Source organism: Cottoperca gobio, chromosome 19 (genome assembly GCF_900634415.1).
Source record: "Cottoperca gobio chromosome 19, fCotGob3.1, whole genome shotgun sequence".
Classification (NCBI taxonomy): Eukaryota; Metazoa; Chordata; class Actinopteri; order Perciformes; family Bovichtidae; genus Cottoperca; species Cottoperca gobio.
Window position 1 is genome coordinate 7,265,921 of NC_041373.1, and position 16,476 is coordinate 7,282,396.

General features: G+C 37.7%; 1 protein-coding gene across 1 annotated transcript; it reads right to left on the reverse strand.

The window, feature by feature from the left end:
- Positions 1-6,205: 6,205 nt before the first annotated feature.
- acsl5 (acyl-CoA synthetase long chain family member 5) lies at positions 6,206-16,116 on the reverse strand. Its single transcript, XM_029455693.1, is given in 24 exon segments — positions 6,206-6,259; positions 6,261-6,344; positions 6,845-6,916; positions 7,707-7,808; positions 7,931-8,074; positions 8,298-8,414; positions 8,914-9,002; positions 9,286-9,358; positions 9,939-10,034; positions 10,123-10,206; positions 10,208-10,258; positions 10,475-10,609; positions 10,705-10,782; positions 10,867-10,940; positions 11,142-11,193; positions 11,285-11,317; positions 11,458-11,636; positions 11,970-12,069; positions 12,147-12,248; positions 12,331-12,395; positions 12,529-12,640; positions 13,445-13,613; positions 14,696-14,762; positions 15,969-16,116. Coding segments are annotated over 22 exon segments (2,052 nt in total). The 5' UTR covers positions 13,601-13,613; positions 14,696-14,762; positions 15,969-16,116.
- Positions 16,117-16,476: the final 360 nt, after the last annotated feature.

Sequence of the window (16,476 nt, forward strand, 5' to 3'; positions counted from 1 at the left end):
GTCAAAAGTAAATGATCTGCCTAGTCCAGCCTTTAAAAAACATACTTCAGTTAAGTATTTAAAATATACTTTATGAATACCTTTTTTTTTTTTTCAATGAAAAAGTGCCACCTCGTGTTTCAAGTATTTAAACCAAAGACTGGAAAATGAAAAGCAGGTTATATTTTTTACTTGACTGCCCTTAAATGCTGGCAGGAGACCATTGTTTGAACCTTGCCAAGCGTTTCCTGGTTTCATTTTACCACTTCCACTCAGCTCCAAGAAAATTCTCCTCATGATGTCTTCACCAGCAGCATTAAATCAACTCTCAACTCTTTGACAGAAGAGAAATGACAAAACAAAGTACTCATGGCATGTTCACATTTTAAAATTGGTTACAATCTTCTGATGTTACTCCTTGATTTATTGTCAATGAACATATTATTTCCAACACAGTCCATAAAGTTCTTGTACGCTAACTGCCAAAGTCGTGGGTAAACATCAATATATTTATGCATCATGGGACCAGTATATAGTGTGAGGTTTAAGTTATTCATCCATACAATCATGGATTTTACAGCCCTCCCTTCATCATTAACCAACGCTGATTGCAAAACACAAGATATAAAGACTCAGAAAGATCTTTAACTGGACAGTTTAATGCCTAAAAAGTGATGATGAGTCAAAACTACAAGTGTTTCTGCTGATCCGGCCATTTCATGAGTAACGCTGACATTTTTTGTGCAAAAAAACTGCAAGCTGACAAATAATGTGGGTAATAATTTCTGTACGGGGAAAATGAAGCCAAGAAAATTAGAGAAAAAGTAAAGACACATCACGACTGAATGAAAGACACCCGAGCAGACGGACAGACATTTAGCAGAGAACTGGGCCAGCTCATTTCTTCTACCTGCTGGGTGGTAGAGGGGTTGATGTTCAGTAGCGGCATGACATTGGCCACCTCAAATGTACTACTGATATACAGAGCACCCAAAAGAAACACAATTATCCAGAAAAGTCTTTAAATGGCTTGTTTTGTCTGACAAGCAGTCCAAAATATGATCCGTTTACTATCATAAAAGACACGAACATTTTCACTTTTGAGATGCTGAAGACCAAAGCGGTTGCCGATCAATAAATTATCATGATCTCATCTCTAAATGCTAGGTAACAACTCCATGTTCATGGCAAAGGATCACAGGGCTGATGCAACATTCAACAGTCTGCTATTTGATTATTAATAACATACAGCAATGAATGGAAATCAATGGCAGCCTGGAATTGTAGTAATAACATGTCCAACAGATAAAACACAAAGATACTCAATTTACAAGAATAGCAGATTAAGACTCAATTAAAGTCTACATTTCTGTCAAATAACAGATCTTAACTAAGCTCTAAATGCCAAGCATTCATGACGTTCATGGAAGGGAATGTAAACTTAATGAATTAGGCTATGCAACTCAAGTTTCAACATACCATATATAAATTAATGGAAATGTTTGCCATTTTGTAACAAGAGTGTGAATATAATCATTAATTCAAAGATGTGCAACATCCATCAAAAAAATGGTGAACGAAAAATAATATGTACACATGATATGTAGTTAAGGGGCTAAAACTAGGTAATAAAAACACTGATATGGTCCTTCAATGTTATTATTCCAGGAAATATACAGCTTGTTATGAGTAAACCCGGTGTATCTGGGTTGCATGTGTGTGGTGCAGTAATTCAGGTGAAGACATATATTTCAGAATCGTTTCAAGGAGTCATATCAGCAAGTGAAAGTAAATATAATGATAATATAATTATTATAATGAAATACTTTAGTAGGTTGTTTTTTTTAACTATTTCTCCCATTTTCCCCGAAGAGGAAAATAAAACTTTGAGTCAGGAACTTGGAAGAAACAAACGCAACGTTTGAATTTCACAACCTAAACAAATGACAACAAACCAAACCGGGAGATTAAACCTGACAATAAGCAGGGAAACTGTTCATTTCAGCAGCAGCAAGACAACTAAAACTCCGCTTACCTGATCCTCGCAGTCACCTGTGGCGGAAGAAGCCATGTTGAAGAAGCTGCTCCGGTTCACAGGTAACTTTTATCACTAGAGTTGAGGAGAAACCAGCCAAATCCTCGCACCGACTGTAAAATAGTATAAACGCATAAGAGGAGGTGACATTGGCGTGCAGCTTGGCTCTCTGGCTAACGGAAGGGTCTTTTGTCTTCAGGCACAGGGGTCCCGAAGCAGCCCGGGAGAGAGCGGTTTGTCCCGGTGTAAACTCAGGTGAAGCGGGGCAGAATCCAGCTGCAGCCCGGAGAGACTCTGAGAAACCAGCGGGAAAACTCAACACACGGTGGCAGTATTGTGTCTTTGTTATATGAGCTTCACAATAATAGCCTCAACCCAGGGGTGAATTTTAAACTAAGTACATTCACTCAAGACGTGCGGTGAGGTTCATGGCTGGGGAGGTACTCACTCTTTCAGAGTCAGATTTACAAATATATGAAACCAACTGAGAAGCTTATTCACCATTTTCTTGGCAGCATGAACATTGACTACTGGTTATTTTTCATATCTCATATCAGCATTCTTTATACACACTTATTCATATATAAGTGACATATTTGGCCAAAAAAGTACGTTACATTTATAGCGGCTCAGAGAGGTATTTTTAATACAGACTGCACTTTTAACAAAATAATATTTGATATAAGGTCAACATTTAGTTATTAATTTAAATATTGGATTGTTTTCTCTTAGTCAGATCCTATTTTCAATCAAATAGTGGTCTTACCTTTACTTGTAAAATCTTCCATTTTTGGCCGCCAGTCGGAGAAAGAAACTAAACGGTGCTACAGTGCACGTGACTCTGATGGTAGCTAGCAGTAGTTTGTTGGCGCTCTTCTGTGTGGGCTCACGTGCGCCCTCTTCGGTGCGGCAGAGTACTGTCTGCCTCACCTGGTGTCTTCTCACTGTGGCTTTATGTCACATCAGCAAGACTAAATATGTTACACACATACATTACATACATTAACTAGACTATGGAACGTCACGACGCATAATAAAAGTGTCTGTAAACATTATATTGGCGACATACAGAGAGATAGCAACAGGCACGCGCCAAATGCATGCGCTCAACCTAGTTTGCGAGGGAATGCGCAATCCGAGGGGAGGCTCAGCTCGTCGCTGCTGCAGCTCTCCCTGTATCTGAACACATGATACGCAAATTCTATAAAAATGATCAAAATGATTGGAATCATACAGAAAATGCAGTTATTGCACAGACCAGTGAACAAATATACATTTATATTTTTATTTTATTGTCATTAGTTACTTTTCATGATGCACGTCCCTGCGCCTAGTTACGTACAATTTCGAGGTACTAGCACTGAGTATATCCATTTTATTCTACTTCATATTTCTACTTCCATACAATTCAGTCGAGCATATTGTAGGGGAGACCAGGGTTGCTTAGCACATAGCTATTTGCTGGTCCTTGAAGGTCACAGAAACAAAATTGGAAAATTAAAATGTTAGCTTTGTTGACCTGCTGTTTTAGTGTTGGACGAAGTAGCCTACTGAGATTTTTTTTTAAACTTATTTTATTTAAATATGTTATTTTCCAGTGAGGTACAGTGTTCGTCATAATTAATTAGAATTATTCCGTAAAGGTTAGGCGGTTGCAGTGGTGTAGAAATACTCTACTGTAAAAGTACTGCATTCAAAATCTTCCTTAAGTAAGTAAAAGTATAAAAGTATTAGCATGAAAATGTACTTAAAGTAGGCCTACAAAAAGTAAAAGTACTCATTCTGCACAACAGCCCAGAATAATATGTTATATTATAGGATTATGAATATTGATGCATCAATGTGTTAATCACTTTAATGTTGCAGCTGGTAAAGGATGAGCTTTTAAAAAAAATATATATATATATATAAATATAAATATACTGCCGGGTATCTTGTGGATTTCACCAAGAGAGGGATCAACAAAGTTTTTATCTTAACCTAAAAAATACATGATAAATTATTTGTTATTATTAATCTGAATCTGAATCTTCAAAGTAACAAAAGTTATCAAATAAATGTTAGTCAAAATCACAATATTAACCTCTGAATTGTAGTGCAATAGGAAGTAGCAATAATTGAAATACTCTAGCAAAGTACCTCAAAATCGTAGATAGGTACAGCACTTTACTTAGTTATTGTCCACCAGTGCCTGCAGTCATCTACAATGTTGAAACACCTGAAAGTCACAAAAAAATCAGTTTTCTAGTATAGAAAGTTAAAAATAAAGTGGTAATTTATTTAACTGCTCAGTTACTTTGATTTTACTTACAAAACATAAGATTAACTTATGAAATATGATGCATTGTTAATAGAGCCACACATGTGTTTTCAGTTGGGTTGCTGGAGTTGTGTGAAGCTCTGCTAGGAGTTATATGCGGTCATCCTGGGTTTATAAGAATTATAAAGTTGTAATTTTCCCCACAACAAAACAAACACGATAGACCCTGAATTCACATCTCCTACAAGCACCTCTATAATACACTACACACCGTACATATGATTAATATACAATCACAATAATCTGCACCTCATGTGTACACTTTGTATGAAATAACCAACTTTCAACTTTGATGTGTAAATTAAGAAAATATCTTAAATCAGATTCAGTCATTTGTCACTTTATTTTATTGTATTTAGAGATTCCTTCTTTTTTTTAAACCCATATTTGATTTTATAAATTGCATTATTAAATAAATTATGTATGGCATTGTATAAAATAACAAAACATAGCTGAACCCAAAGTTAAAACGGACATAGATATACAATGACAAATAATATTACCCATGTTGTAAAAAGTGTTTTTGTAATTAAATGTTTCAGCTAAGTAGGAAATATCTGTCCAATACTTATGCTTCTTATGATTAATCTAATACAATCATGAGAAATGGCATATTATCATTTGTGTAGCAATACATAATTCTCATAAAATTCAGCAACACATTTCATTTATTTTCCTTTATGGCTTATGGGGAGATCAATCTTAGTGGTCATTTTTCCATTCATTCCTTTCAATAATGATATACAGTGACACAGCTGAATTCTGAAGCGTCATCAGCACCTGTAATGTTCGTCTTGTACCACATGAGGGCAGTGTGGACGAACAAAAAGAAACATTTGCTCAAACTTTGTTAAATGACTCTTCTTTTTCAAGTGTGTTTACAGGTAACCCTTTTTAGAATCTGCATTATTCCCTTAATAGAAGCGTCTTATTTGTATTGTAATACCTTCATCTCATCTGTTCTCATCTTTGACATTACTTTGTCTTTTCTTTAAGCACATTGAGTCTACGCCTGCTGTATGAAATGTGCTATATAAATAAACTTGACTTTTACCCACAAATCCAAGTGTGCGTTTCCTGTTGGATCTCCAGCTGCTCCGGCAGACTCTGAGGTCAGAGTTCACCTTTGAGCGGATGTGTCTTTAGCCAAAGAAACTGTAGCACTATAGTTTGGAAATTAGATGTTACATTTCTATTGTGGTTCATAACCACAGTTAGTCCACCACACTACAGCATCACTCCCACACCATTATCGTTTAGTTTGTCATCAAATCATGAATTTTGAAATCAAATACATTTTAATTGCCAATATCCAAAACTGTAAGCTCACATTGTGAGGTCTCTTTTTTTTTTTTTTGAAAAGTGCAATGCAGTGATTACACGTTTAACATTTTGTGATATATTGAAACATACCATTTATTTAATCCCATTTCATTTTTTGCAGCCGTGAAATGTTTTAATCCTGGTTCAACGCACTTTGTAATGACAATAAACTGTATTCAGTAAATACATTCTGTAAGTTACAGTCTGATTTGAACACACTGCAAAGTGAACTGAAGGCTTCTGTGAAGCAGAACTGATGCACTCAGTTCTCACTCTGAAACTGAGGTTAGAGCTTCCAACAACTGGGGCTAAAAGGATGATTCACTCCGTTATAATAGCCAAAAAGTCTGTCAAGCTAACACCCAGGATGCACTGCAACCTTTGTTCTGCACAAAAGGAGTTTAACAGAATCTCATTGTCTCAGGTGACGGAGGCCTTTGTAGCCAAGACGCACAGAACTTCAGTGTTGTAGTAGTGTAGTGTTTATAAAAAGGTTTTGAGTCAAAGAAATTAAAAAGTACAACCAAAAAAGATGGTGTTTTAATCGTTTATTGGAGGTTATCGTACAGTTTGTCAATCTGTGGCTGGAAGAGAGCCTTGAGGCTCAGCCCTCTTGGCCTTCAGAGTTGGGGTTAACAGACCATTCTCGATGGTGAACTGCTCTGGATGGAGGTACATGTCTTTCACCTGCAGCAGGTAGGAAGAGGAGGAGAGGAAGAAGGTTCAGATGGTTAAAAAAATGTGGATACAAGATTCTGCAAAGTTTGTTATGGTAACAAGGGACAGATTTGTGAGATGTTTGCTCAGTGGGGAGAGGAAATTAGTCGAGTGTCTGACGTCTGCATGGTCTTGATGTTACCAAAACATTTTTGAAAAAAGCTGCTAATTTTAACCACTAGAGGGGGAACTGAGCCAGGTTCAGTAATGTGTGTAGCACCAGAGATGTTGATGACCTCCCAAAGTTTCATCGTATAAACGTAAGTGTTGAGTTACCTTTGTCTAAAAATTACTCTGTAAGAATCAGTTCTAGGGGAGCAGATGAATGCACAACTCTACATCCAGAAAAAAATAACTAAATAGGCCAGTTTTGATGAATTGGGATAATAACTACAACTTTCATTATTAGAAAACCAGCATATACATAACATGCAGTCATTTCATTTGGAGATTTCACGAGGAGTAATTACCTGCTCAAAGGACTTGAGTCCTGCCTCTTTGCCCAGTTCGGTCATGTCTGACAGAATGGCTTTCTTTATTACCTGTAAAGAAAAAAAAGAGTCACTATTAGATGTAATCCAATTAAAAAAACAAAAACATTTTAACAAACCGTTCTACCTGTAATATTTAATTTGATTGCAGGCTTCATAATTTATTTACGTCAAGCAAACACTAGTGTCAATGGTCATGTTTATTGCAGATATTCTTTGCTGGAGTTTTGGTAAAAAAGTAAGTTTGAAGACACCGACAGTGGTGGAAAGTAACAAAGTACATGTACTCAAGTTCTTTACTTAAGCACAATACTGAGGTACTTGTACTTTACTTGAGTATTTCCATTTAATGCTTCACTATATTTGAGACAAATATTGCACTTTTTACTCCACTACATTAATTTGACTGTAGTAACTTTCCAGATTATTAATGCAAAAATATGATTTATTACTTAAAAGGTTAAGATAAAACTTTATTGGTCCTGCATTAAATTAAAGTAATTCAAATTAACCCACCTTTGTCATTTGCAACATTACAGTGAATTAATGTATCAATAAAATTAACACTTTTGTAATGTGACGTTCTGCACATCTAGTATTTTTACTTAACTATATTTGAATATATTTGGACTTTTACTCAACATTTTGAATGCAGTACATTTTTCTAGTATTTCTACATTACTCCTATTTAAAGTAAAATATCTGAATAATTATTTCACCATTGCATACTCAACAGCATTATAGTGACCACATAATCTTTCCATGGTCATTTTGTTTTCTACAATATGAGAAGAAAGGCCGTCCTGCACACCGGTGTGATGTGACCAGACGGAAACATTACCGTGTTTTTGCAGAGTTCTTCAATGGAGCCTTGGCACCCAAGATTTTTTGCCAAACCTGGCAGGACGTCAGGATCAGGAACCACGATGGCGATCAGGCAGGACTACAGACACAGAAGGAAGGAGTTTGACCATCAGAGGGAGAGTGCAGGTGCTGACTGTATATGCACCGACTGTATATGCTCCGACTGTATATGCACTGACTTTAAAAAGATGCTGCTTTTACCTGTAGACTGTCTCCATGCACAAATACTTGGGCCACAGGTCCACTGCGTACATACACATTCTCAATCTTCTCTGGTGCGATGTACTCCCCCTGAGCCAGCTTGAAGATATTCTTCTTTCGGTCGATGATCTTCAGAACTCCACTCTGATTCACAAAAACACATGGGAGAAATCACCCAGTTACTCAAAACTTAACTCTTAAAGTCAATCTTAAATCCCCTTCGTCACACAACACAACACGGCAAATAGGACTTCAGGGCTCCATCCACAACAAACTGCATCGGGATCAGTCGGTGTTAAACGTTGAACCAAACTTATTTTCCATGTTGTAGAGAAGAAAAATGAGTCATCTGGGTTTTGGTTCTTACCGGAAGCCATGTTCCAATGTCTCCTGTGTGGAGCCAACCATCTTCATCCAAGGCCTCTGCAGTAGTCTTTGGGTCTTTCAAATACCCCTTGAACACATTTCTACCTTTGATACACACCTGGAAAAAAACCAAAGAAACACACATACAAACTCTTGAATACATTTTATTTAAACCTTAACATTGCATATTCCTAAAGTTTTTAAGAACGGACACAAACTAAGTTTATGACCCTTCGTAAATACTGGTAAACTAAACTTACATTTTTCACGATCAAAGTAATCCAGTGGACAGTTGTCTGTACATTAAAGGCTACATTGCAAACTGAAACTGCTAATAGTTTATTCAGCATATTAGTTGCACCATTTTTCCAAAATATAAAACAAATATAGGCTAAAAATAAAACCAAAAAACAGAGCTCAAGTTCTTCCCTACAGTGCAACTCACTGAATCCCTGGCAACAGTATACTTCCTGTTTACAGCCTCCAAATTATGGGAACCGTATTTCTAGAAGAGGAGATTATCTCCCAAATAAAGACTTCAAGAAATAGACGATTCATGTTAACTTCAAACAGAAACCCGCTGCACTAAACATCTTCCATAAAATCCATCCTCTTACCTCCCCTTCGCCGTTTGAAGAGAAGTAGTTCATTTCTTCAACATCAACCAACTTCACAACATTACAAGGCAGCGGCACCCCAACATGGCCTGTTGGTAAAAGATGTTTAGATGATTTCTTGCTTATTAAAATACCAAATTTCAATCATATGCACAGTTTGTCAAAAAAAATTAAAGATTGAAAAAAAAAAAGCTGAAATGCTTCGCCAATCAATCAATTGAGTGACAGACAATTGAAACTATTTAGATAACAGTTTTAAGTCACTTAATGCAAAATAAAAAAAAATTAAATAAAAAGTGTTTTCCAGCACCGTTTATAAGGCAGGTTTTACTCATTAAAAGTAGTAAATGTGGGACAAGCGAGGTTGCGTACCTGAGGTGGCGTCTCCTGGCATGGTGAAGGTGCAGCCGGCTGTGCACTCCGTCTGTCCGTACGCCTCAAAGATCTAAAGCAGCCACATCAGAGCGAGAGCCGGTCATCACAACATCTCTAGTGTTACTGGATCAGTGTTGCAAACACCTCAGAGTTTACCAAGGTTCACATTTCCTCAAGTACATGACTGCTTTTTAGAAAATGGGTCAACACCATCTTTATTATTACTTACAAAGACGCCAAATTAGATCCCAGAAATATTTGGAGAGCTGAATTTAGCTTATTAAAAGGAGTTGTGCACGTTTCAGATATGATAAACCTTTATTGATCTGCAGATGTTGCAGCAGCACAAGGACAGAAATAAAAAATTAAATAGAATATACAAGAGCAATTATGACAAAATTACACCATTCAAATAATATGGTTATGTCTTTTGTTTCATTATTATTGATAAACAAATTCTAAATATAATATAGAAATTTACTAAAACATTTATACAGCAATGTAGTATAATAAAATGCATAAAGTCAGTCCAACAGATGTGATTCAAGGTCAAGTAAACACAAACCTCTAAAATACATTTCCATGTAAAAAATATAAACTGCATTCAGAAACATTTGTGAAGATTAACTGAGAGGATAAACGTTCATTACCTGGCAGCCCAGAGTCGCCCTGAGGAAGTTGAGCACAGGGGGAGCGATGGGTGCTGCTCCCGTCACCATGATCCTCACTCGCCCCCCCAGAGACTCCTGCAGTCAAGAAAGCACATTTTAAATGCACCAACTTTGTTTATTATAACGTAACCTGCCGTTTGCTCAAACTGAAGCGGCGCTGTACCTGGACTTTGTGGAAGATGAGTTTGTCCCATACACTGTTGGTCCTGATGATGCCCTGCCTCACTTCAGCAAATTTCCTCTCCACCGGCAAAGTTCAGCAGCCATTTCTTGAAAGGCGATTTGGCGCCACTCTGAACCTGGGGACGGATGTTTTACAGCATTCGAAATGAGAAATTTACAGAATGAGGAAAGAAAGTTATCTCCGACCAACGGTAGAGGAAGTATTTTGATCCTTTACTTCAGTAGAAGTACTAATACTACACTGTAAAGATACTGTCACAGTTAAAATGTTAATTGAATAAACCGGAACATGTACTTAAAGTATTAAGTAAAAGTTAACTTCCACCACTGACTTTGTCATAGACACGGTTGAGAAGTCGAGGCACGACGGGGAAGATGGTGGGCTGCAGGTTTTTCAGGTCATCTGGCAGCAGTCTGATGTCTCCCTGGAAGAATCCCACCCTAGCTCCATGACCATACATCACCGTCTACAAGAAACACACCAAAAGTCATCAAGTCATCCTCTTAACGCCCATTTAGAAATACAAGAAATGTAAACATGCTCTCATGATGCGAGCCTCACCTGCACGACTCTCTCGAACATATGCGCTAAAGGCAGGAATGAAATGCTGACATCCTGAGTAGATGGCAGAACTGCCACCTGTGGGACGCACAGAGGCTCCGTTAGCAATACGTCCAACACATGCACTCAAAATGCTTCATTTAAAAGTGACATTAAACATACATCGAGAATTTTGATGACACCTGCAGCGTCAGAGACCACGTTCTCATGGGTCAACATCGCTCCCTTGGGGTTTCCTGAGAGAGAAGAGAAATATTTAAACAAAAACTAAAAAACATTTCAGGTAACTTTGGAAACACAACTCAACCTTGGCTTCTGTGGCTTTTAATGCTTACATTGCTCAGTCTTTGAAGAGTCAAACATCATGGGAGGCACAGGATTGTTCTTAGTGACAAGCTTTATAAGATCAAACCTTGCAGATAATACAAAATGTTCACCTGTAGTGCCGCTGGTGAAGCAAACAATACTGAGATCCTCTGGCTTCGGGGGCTGTTGGGACATAAAATCAGCACATCAGAGCAGCATGCAGCCTATAAATCTCATAAAAATGGATTACATGATATATCAGAATTAAACTTACAATTGGCTCTTGAAGATTACTCTTCCCCAGAGCCTGGAGAACAAAACGAAACGAAACGCGTCTTCAATAATGTTGATGCTTCTAACCTTACCACTTGTGCAGAGCCAACTCAATTGACGCCAGTATAAAAAACACGAAGACTCATCACTTATTTGTGTTCAAGCATGCATTACCTCCACATCCTGCAAGGACACGACGTCCACCCCACACTTGGTACCTCGCTCAACCAACTCAGAGTGGAAAGGGTCCATGATGACGATGGTTTTGAGGACTGGAGTCTGGCCTTTCTCCCGGGACTGCAGCAGTGTTTCTGCCTTCTTTTGATTGTCACAAAGCACTGTGGAGATCTCCGCTGAAAGAGGAGAAATTAAAACTATAATACTAGTACAGTATAATGGTAGCAATCACTGACACAAGTGCTTTTATGAGGCAAGTTCCCCTGTGGTGAATTTGTGAACACTGATGTTGTAGGTTTAGAGTAAACAAAAGATTTATAAGCAGAACTACTGCAATAACCGTGCACTTTGTGATCACTTCAGGATCATTTATCACCGGACAATCAAAAGCACAGATTGAAGGAGCGGGTGTGGTAAATAAGTGAGAAGAGATTACAGACCCCTTGGGAGGGTCGATGAGTTACTGGACTGTAATTGGCAGCATTAAGTGAAAGAGAAGGTCCAATTACCTCGGTCGATAATGAACACGAGCGCTTCAGGACCCAGGGTGTCGTACAGGGGAACCGCCACCATGGAGTAGGTGTAGCACGCCTGCTCACCGATAATCCACTGCAGGAAACAGATTTACGGTACGTTGTTCAAATCATTAAGGACCCCGTTATCCCGTCAGCAACGTCAACACTCACCTCAGGTCTATTCTGAGCAAAGATGCCAATAAAAGTGTCAGAGTTCGGCTTCAAACCCTTGTGAAGAAGCCCTGACCCCAGGTGCTCAGCTCTGTCAGACACCTGCATGTACACAAGTGGAGTAAAGGTCAGCTGGAGTTCATCTTCACTACTTTTCTTTTCCAAATCTTGCATGCTGTTTTACCCGTTTGTACGTCAGCCACTGGTACGGCCTTCCTGGTTTTCTGTAGCCCAAGCATGGTCCGTTACCTGCAAATGAGACATTTAAAAAAAAGGCAAAGCACTACAGGTAATGTATGTGACAAAAGAAAAGTTTAATACATTGAAACACCATTAGGAGGCTGAGAGAGCCATCAATAAAGGGAAAGTAAAGAGTCATCACCTGAAACTTTCAGGCCCCTCTGAAAGACCTCATACATGGTCTTGGCATCTTCATGGTAACACACCATCAGGTTGTTGTTATCCTCAAGCAACACAGTCTTCCTCGCTCCATCCTGAGGACATCAATAATAAGAAACTTTTACTACAGCATCTTTCATACTAGAAATGCAACACAAAGTGCTTTACACTAAAATATAAATATATATATATATATATATATATATATATATATATATATATATATATATATATATATATATATATATATATATATATATATATATATATATATATATATTTAAAAAAAAACACGGCTAGATGACAATAGTGGAAAATAAAACACTTAGAAAATAAAAATGGATTAATAGAATGTATAACAAAAGATTAAAAATAAAATCCACTGGCTAATAATAAATACAGTTCAAATATTTTAATTCAGTACTGTTTGCAGCATCACATATACATCCATAAACACAGCAGCATCAAAATGTTCTTATATTTTCTACATCAGTGGTGGAAATTTTAATTTGATTTAAAATAGATGGAATCTCAAAAGTGTTTCACGTCGGAGCACTCTACCCTCTACGTCGGGGTCTCCATCGCTGCTCCCACCCTCTGGAACTCACCACCTCAAACCCTCAGAGACTCCTCCTCACATTCAAAACATCACTTAAGACTCACATGCACTGCCGTCAACAACTGACCGTCTCTTCTCCTTTCTTTTTGTTCATTTATTTCTTTTTGTTTTACTTCTGTCAAGTGTCTTTGAGTTTCTAGAAAAGTGCTATACAAGTAAAATGTATCATCACCAATCGGCACCTATGTCTCTGAGGCTATATATAAAAAATAACCATCATTCAGCACTATGTTATACCATTACTAATAACACTCTGAATGGACAGCTTGGCACTCTTTACCTTGATGCCCAGAGTTTGTCTGTTGAGGTCGAAGGGAATGTGCAGGGCACAGGGTCGTGTGTTGAGGTAAAACAAGATGGCAGCTGCCAGGGCAAATAGGGAGATGATGGCCGGGGTCGGGAGAGGCGAGAACAGCAACTGGATAAGGGAGTCCATGGTGCAAGGTCTGCTGGGAGGCAGAAAAATGCTGCATTAAAAGATTTCAGCACGTGTAACCAGGTTCAGTCTGAAACGTTGCCAGATTTAAGATATAAACTCCTATTATGCAATTCTGAGCTCCTTGGCTCTGCTCTTGATACAAGAACTTGGAGGTCAAAGTCAACAAGTTGCAACACTTATTGATAATCACTCAAGATAGAATCCACACAATAACCGTCAGAACAACATTACAGTCTCTACGTACAGTGATAGCAGCACAATATTTGTTTTTACATACGCTGTTAAACTGATGCTGCAAGAGGTTGAACACGTCTGAAGGGCTTACAAATACAACTTTTTTTTTAAAGCATAAAATACAGTTTGTGTGACCTTTGACACAGATTATGCCACGTGTCATAATTGTGAACTACACTGAGGTCAAGGTTAAATATTTTATGACAACATACAAGAGTCTGATTGGGAACAAGTTATTTTTATGGCATTTAAAGTCAACATAATTACAAAAGGATGTAAAGGTGGTCGCTTGCTTCCAGTGTGTCAATAGGATAGAAAATGATAAATCAATCACTCTATCACTCAATCACATTAATGTTATGTCGGTTTTGTAAACTTGATTTTTTTTTTTCTTTATTATCTTGTTTGTTTTGTTGACGTGTATTTAGTTGTGTCCATTGTAGAGCCATTTCACTTTCTGATCCTTACATTTGGTTTGTTTTGTCTTTTCACAGAGATAAAAAAACTAACTTTAAATTGTTTGTAGAATAAAATATGCAGCTGGTGGCAAAGCTCATAACAATTAAAGTTATTTCATATTAAATACATTTGATTTTATGAGTTTGTACAACAAAACAAAAAACGCAACAGAAGAAGTTGTGCAGGTGAGAAAACCCCCTGGAGGCTCATGGAAAGAATCTCACCTCAATAAGAATTATAAGCAAATACAAAATTCATAAAACAATTTCAAAAACAAACAAACACAAATAAAGCAAAATATTGTATTTGAAGTTCTTGAGTGAGGTAGACTGAAATGCAATTTGAATAAAAAAAACAAATTTGACAAGTTCATTATTAGTGATTGAAATGCTCTCCTACCTGCTGCAGGTCCTCTTAAGTGACAGTCACAGGCAGGCGTGTGGCAGTGTGATCCTCTTCCTCTGCTCTGAAGGGAGATGCACAGAGAACGACAACTCATAAAAACAATCCTCAGAATAACAATCAGACACTCAAGAACCTTTGAACCTCGGCCACCTTCACTTCCACTGATAAAGACAGGTGAGCTCCGACATTTATTAAATGACTCATCATTTTAAAGTGTGTCTTTTGCAGTTTATTATGCTGGTTATTTCAAAACCCTTCAGCACTTAAAACATTTATTACTTTAATTTCAGTCCAGATAAACTGAACACTTTATCTGGAGGCGAGGTCGGGAGGAAGCAAGGTGCTGCAGCTGATGAAAGGTTAACACGCTTATCTGCAGTTCATCGTATTCAAAGTCCTCACATGACAACAACTAAACAAATCAGACAATTCTCTTCACAAAGATACTTATACAGATTGCACAAGTCAAGTAAGCTAAAGGGCAGCATTTGTGTCAGTGTTAGTTACAACAGCACCACAAACTGCAGCCGCCAACAGATTTCTAAAACACTTTCACTACAACCTTCATGAATAAGTCGGTCTTTACTTTTCATGAACACGCTCCCATGTTGCGTCAGACTCATCTAGAATTAAAACTGGACCAACACGTAGGACCAGTCTAAAATCTTTGTGAAAGAAAGCTCTGTATATTTGATTAAATTAGGCGTTTTAGTTTTTTAAACAATGAACATTAATTGATTTAAATAAACTTGACTTTCAGCTTGATTCTTCAAAATAGAAATACACTTCTCTTCAGGTGTGTTATCAGCAAGTGCAGCAGATGGTGTTACTTGATGCCACACACTAAATTAAGATAGATAAGCTGAAATTGCACCTTGCTTTTGATCACACTTAATAAAGTGACACAATGCAACATGTTCTGGACAGCAGCCATCATGATAAGTTACAAAATGATAGTGAATGCTAAAGTCATAAAACAAAGGAGTTCACAAAGACAGAAATATCACAAGTGTTAGTGTGGTGTGTTTGCACATTTCAGTTTATGAATCCAACTTTTAATTTGCAAGAGTAAGACAGAGTCTTTTTAAAAGGCCGATTATTGATAAATTCTCAGAGTTCTCAGATAAGTAATTTCTTTCAAGTCTAATGATCTGAACGGACATTTAACTGAATGGCAGACACATAAATTATGAATCTCCACTCCTGAATGATTTGATTCTGCTGGACAGTGAGCTGAGGTTCATTAGGAGAAGCTTTGAGAGGTTACCTGGTGGGATTAGCAGAGGCTGCGTGAGGCCAGGTTGAGCAGAGATCTCCTGGGGGAGAAGAGCAGCTGGAGGCAGCAACACCACTAATGCACAATCTGCCCACCTGTGATCATTAGCACCTTAACTGCACAGTTGTGTGAACTTCTCTGCGCCACCAAGCAAGGCCAAACCTGCCTCCTCGGGTTTCTGCAGAACACACTCCCAGGAGGTCACACAGCTTTCACTTTGGACTTTGCTGTATTTTGTATTTGTCATAATTAAATTAGACAACATTCTTTGAATTAAACTGTGATTTTCAACTCCCCACATGTATGTGTGTGCATGCAGTGGACATGTGTCCCTGTAAGAGATAGAAAGAGGTTATGATGAACTTTGACACTGGATTTATGAGCGATAACTAAAGGCAGACCTAGATGTGGTAGCTTTGGAATTGACTGATTTATGGTTAATAAATTTAACCGCAGGATCTCTCCATTGGTGAAGAAGTACGCAGATGTTTTACTTAAG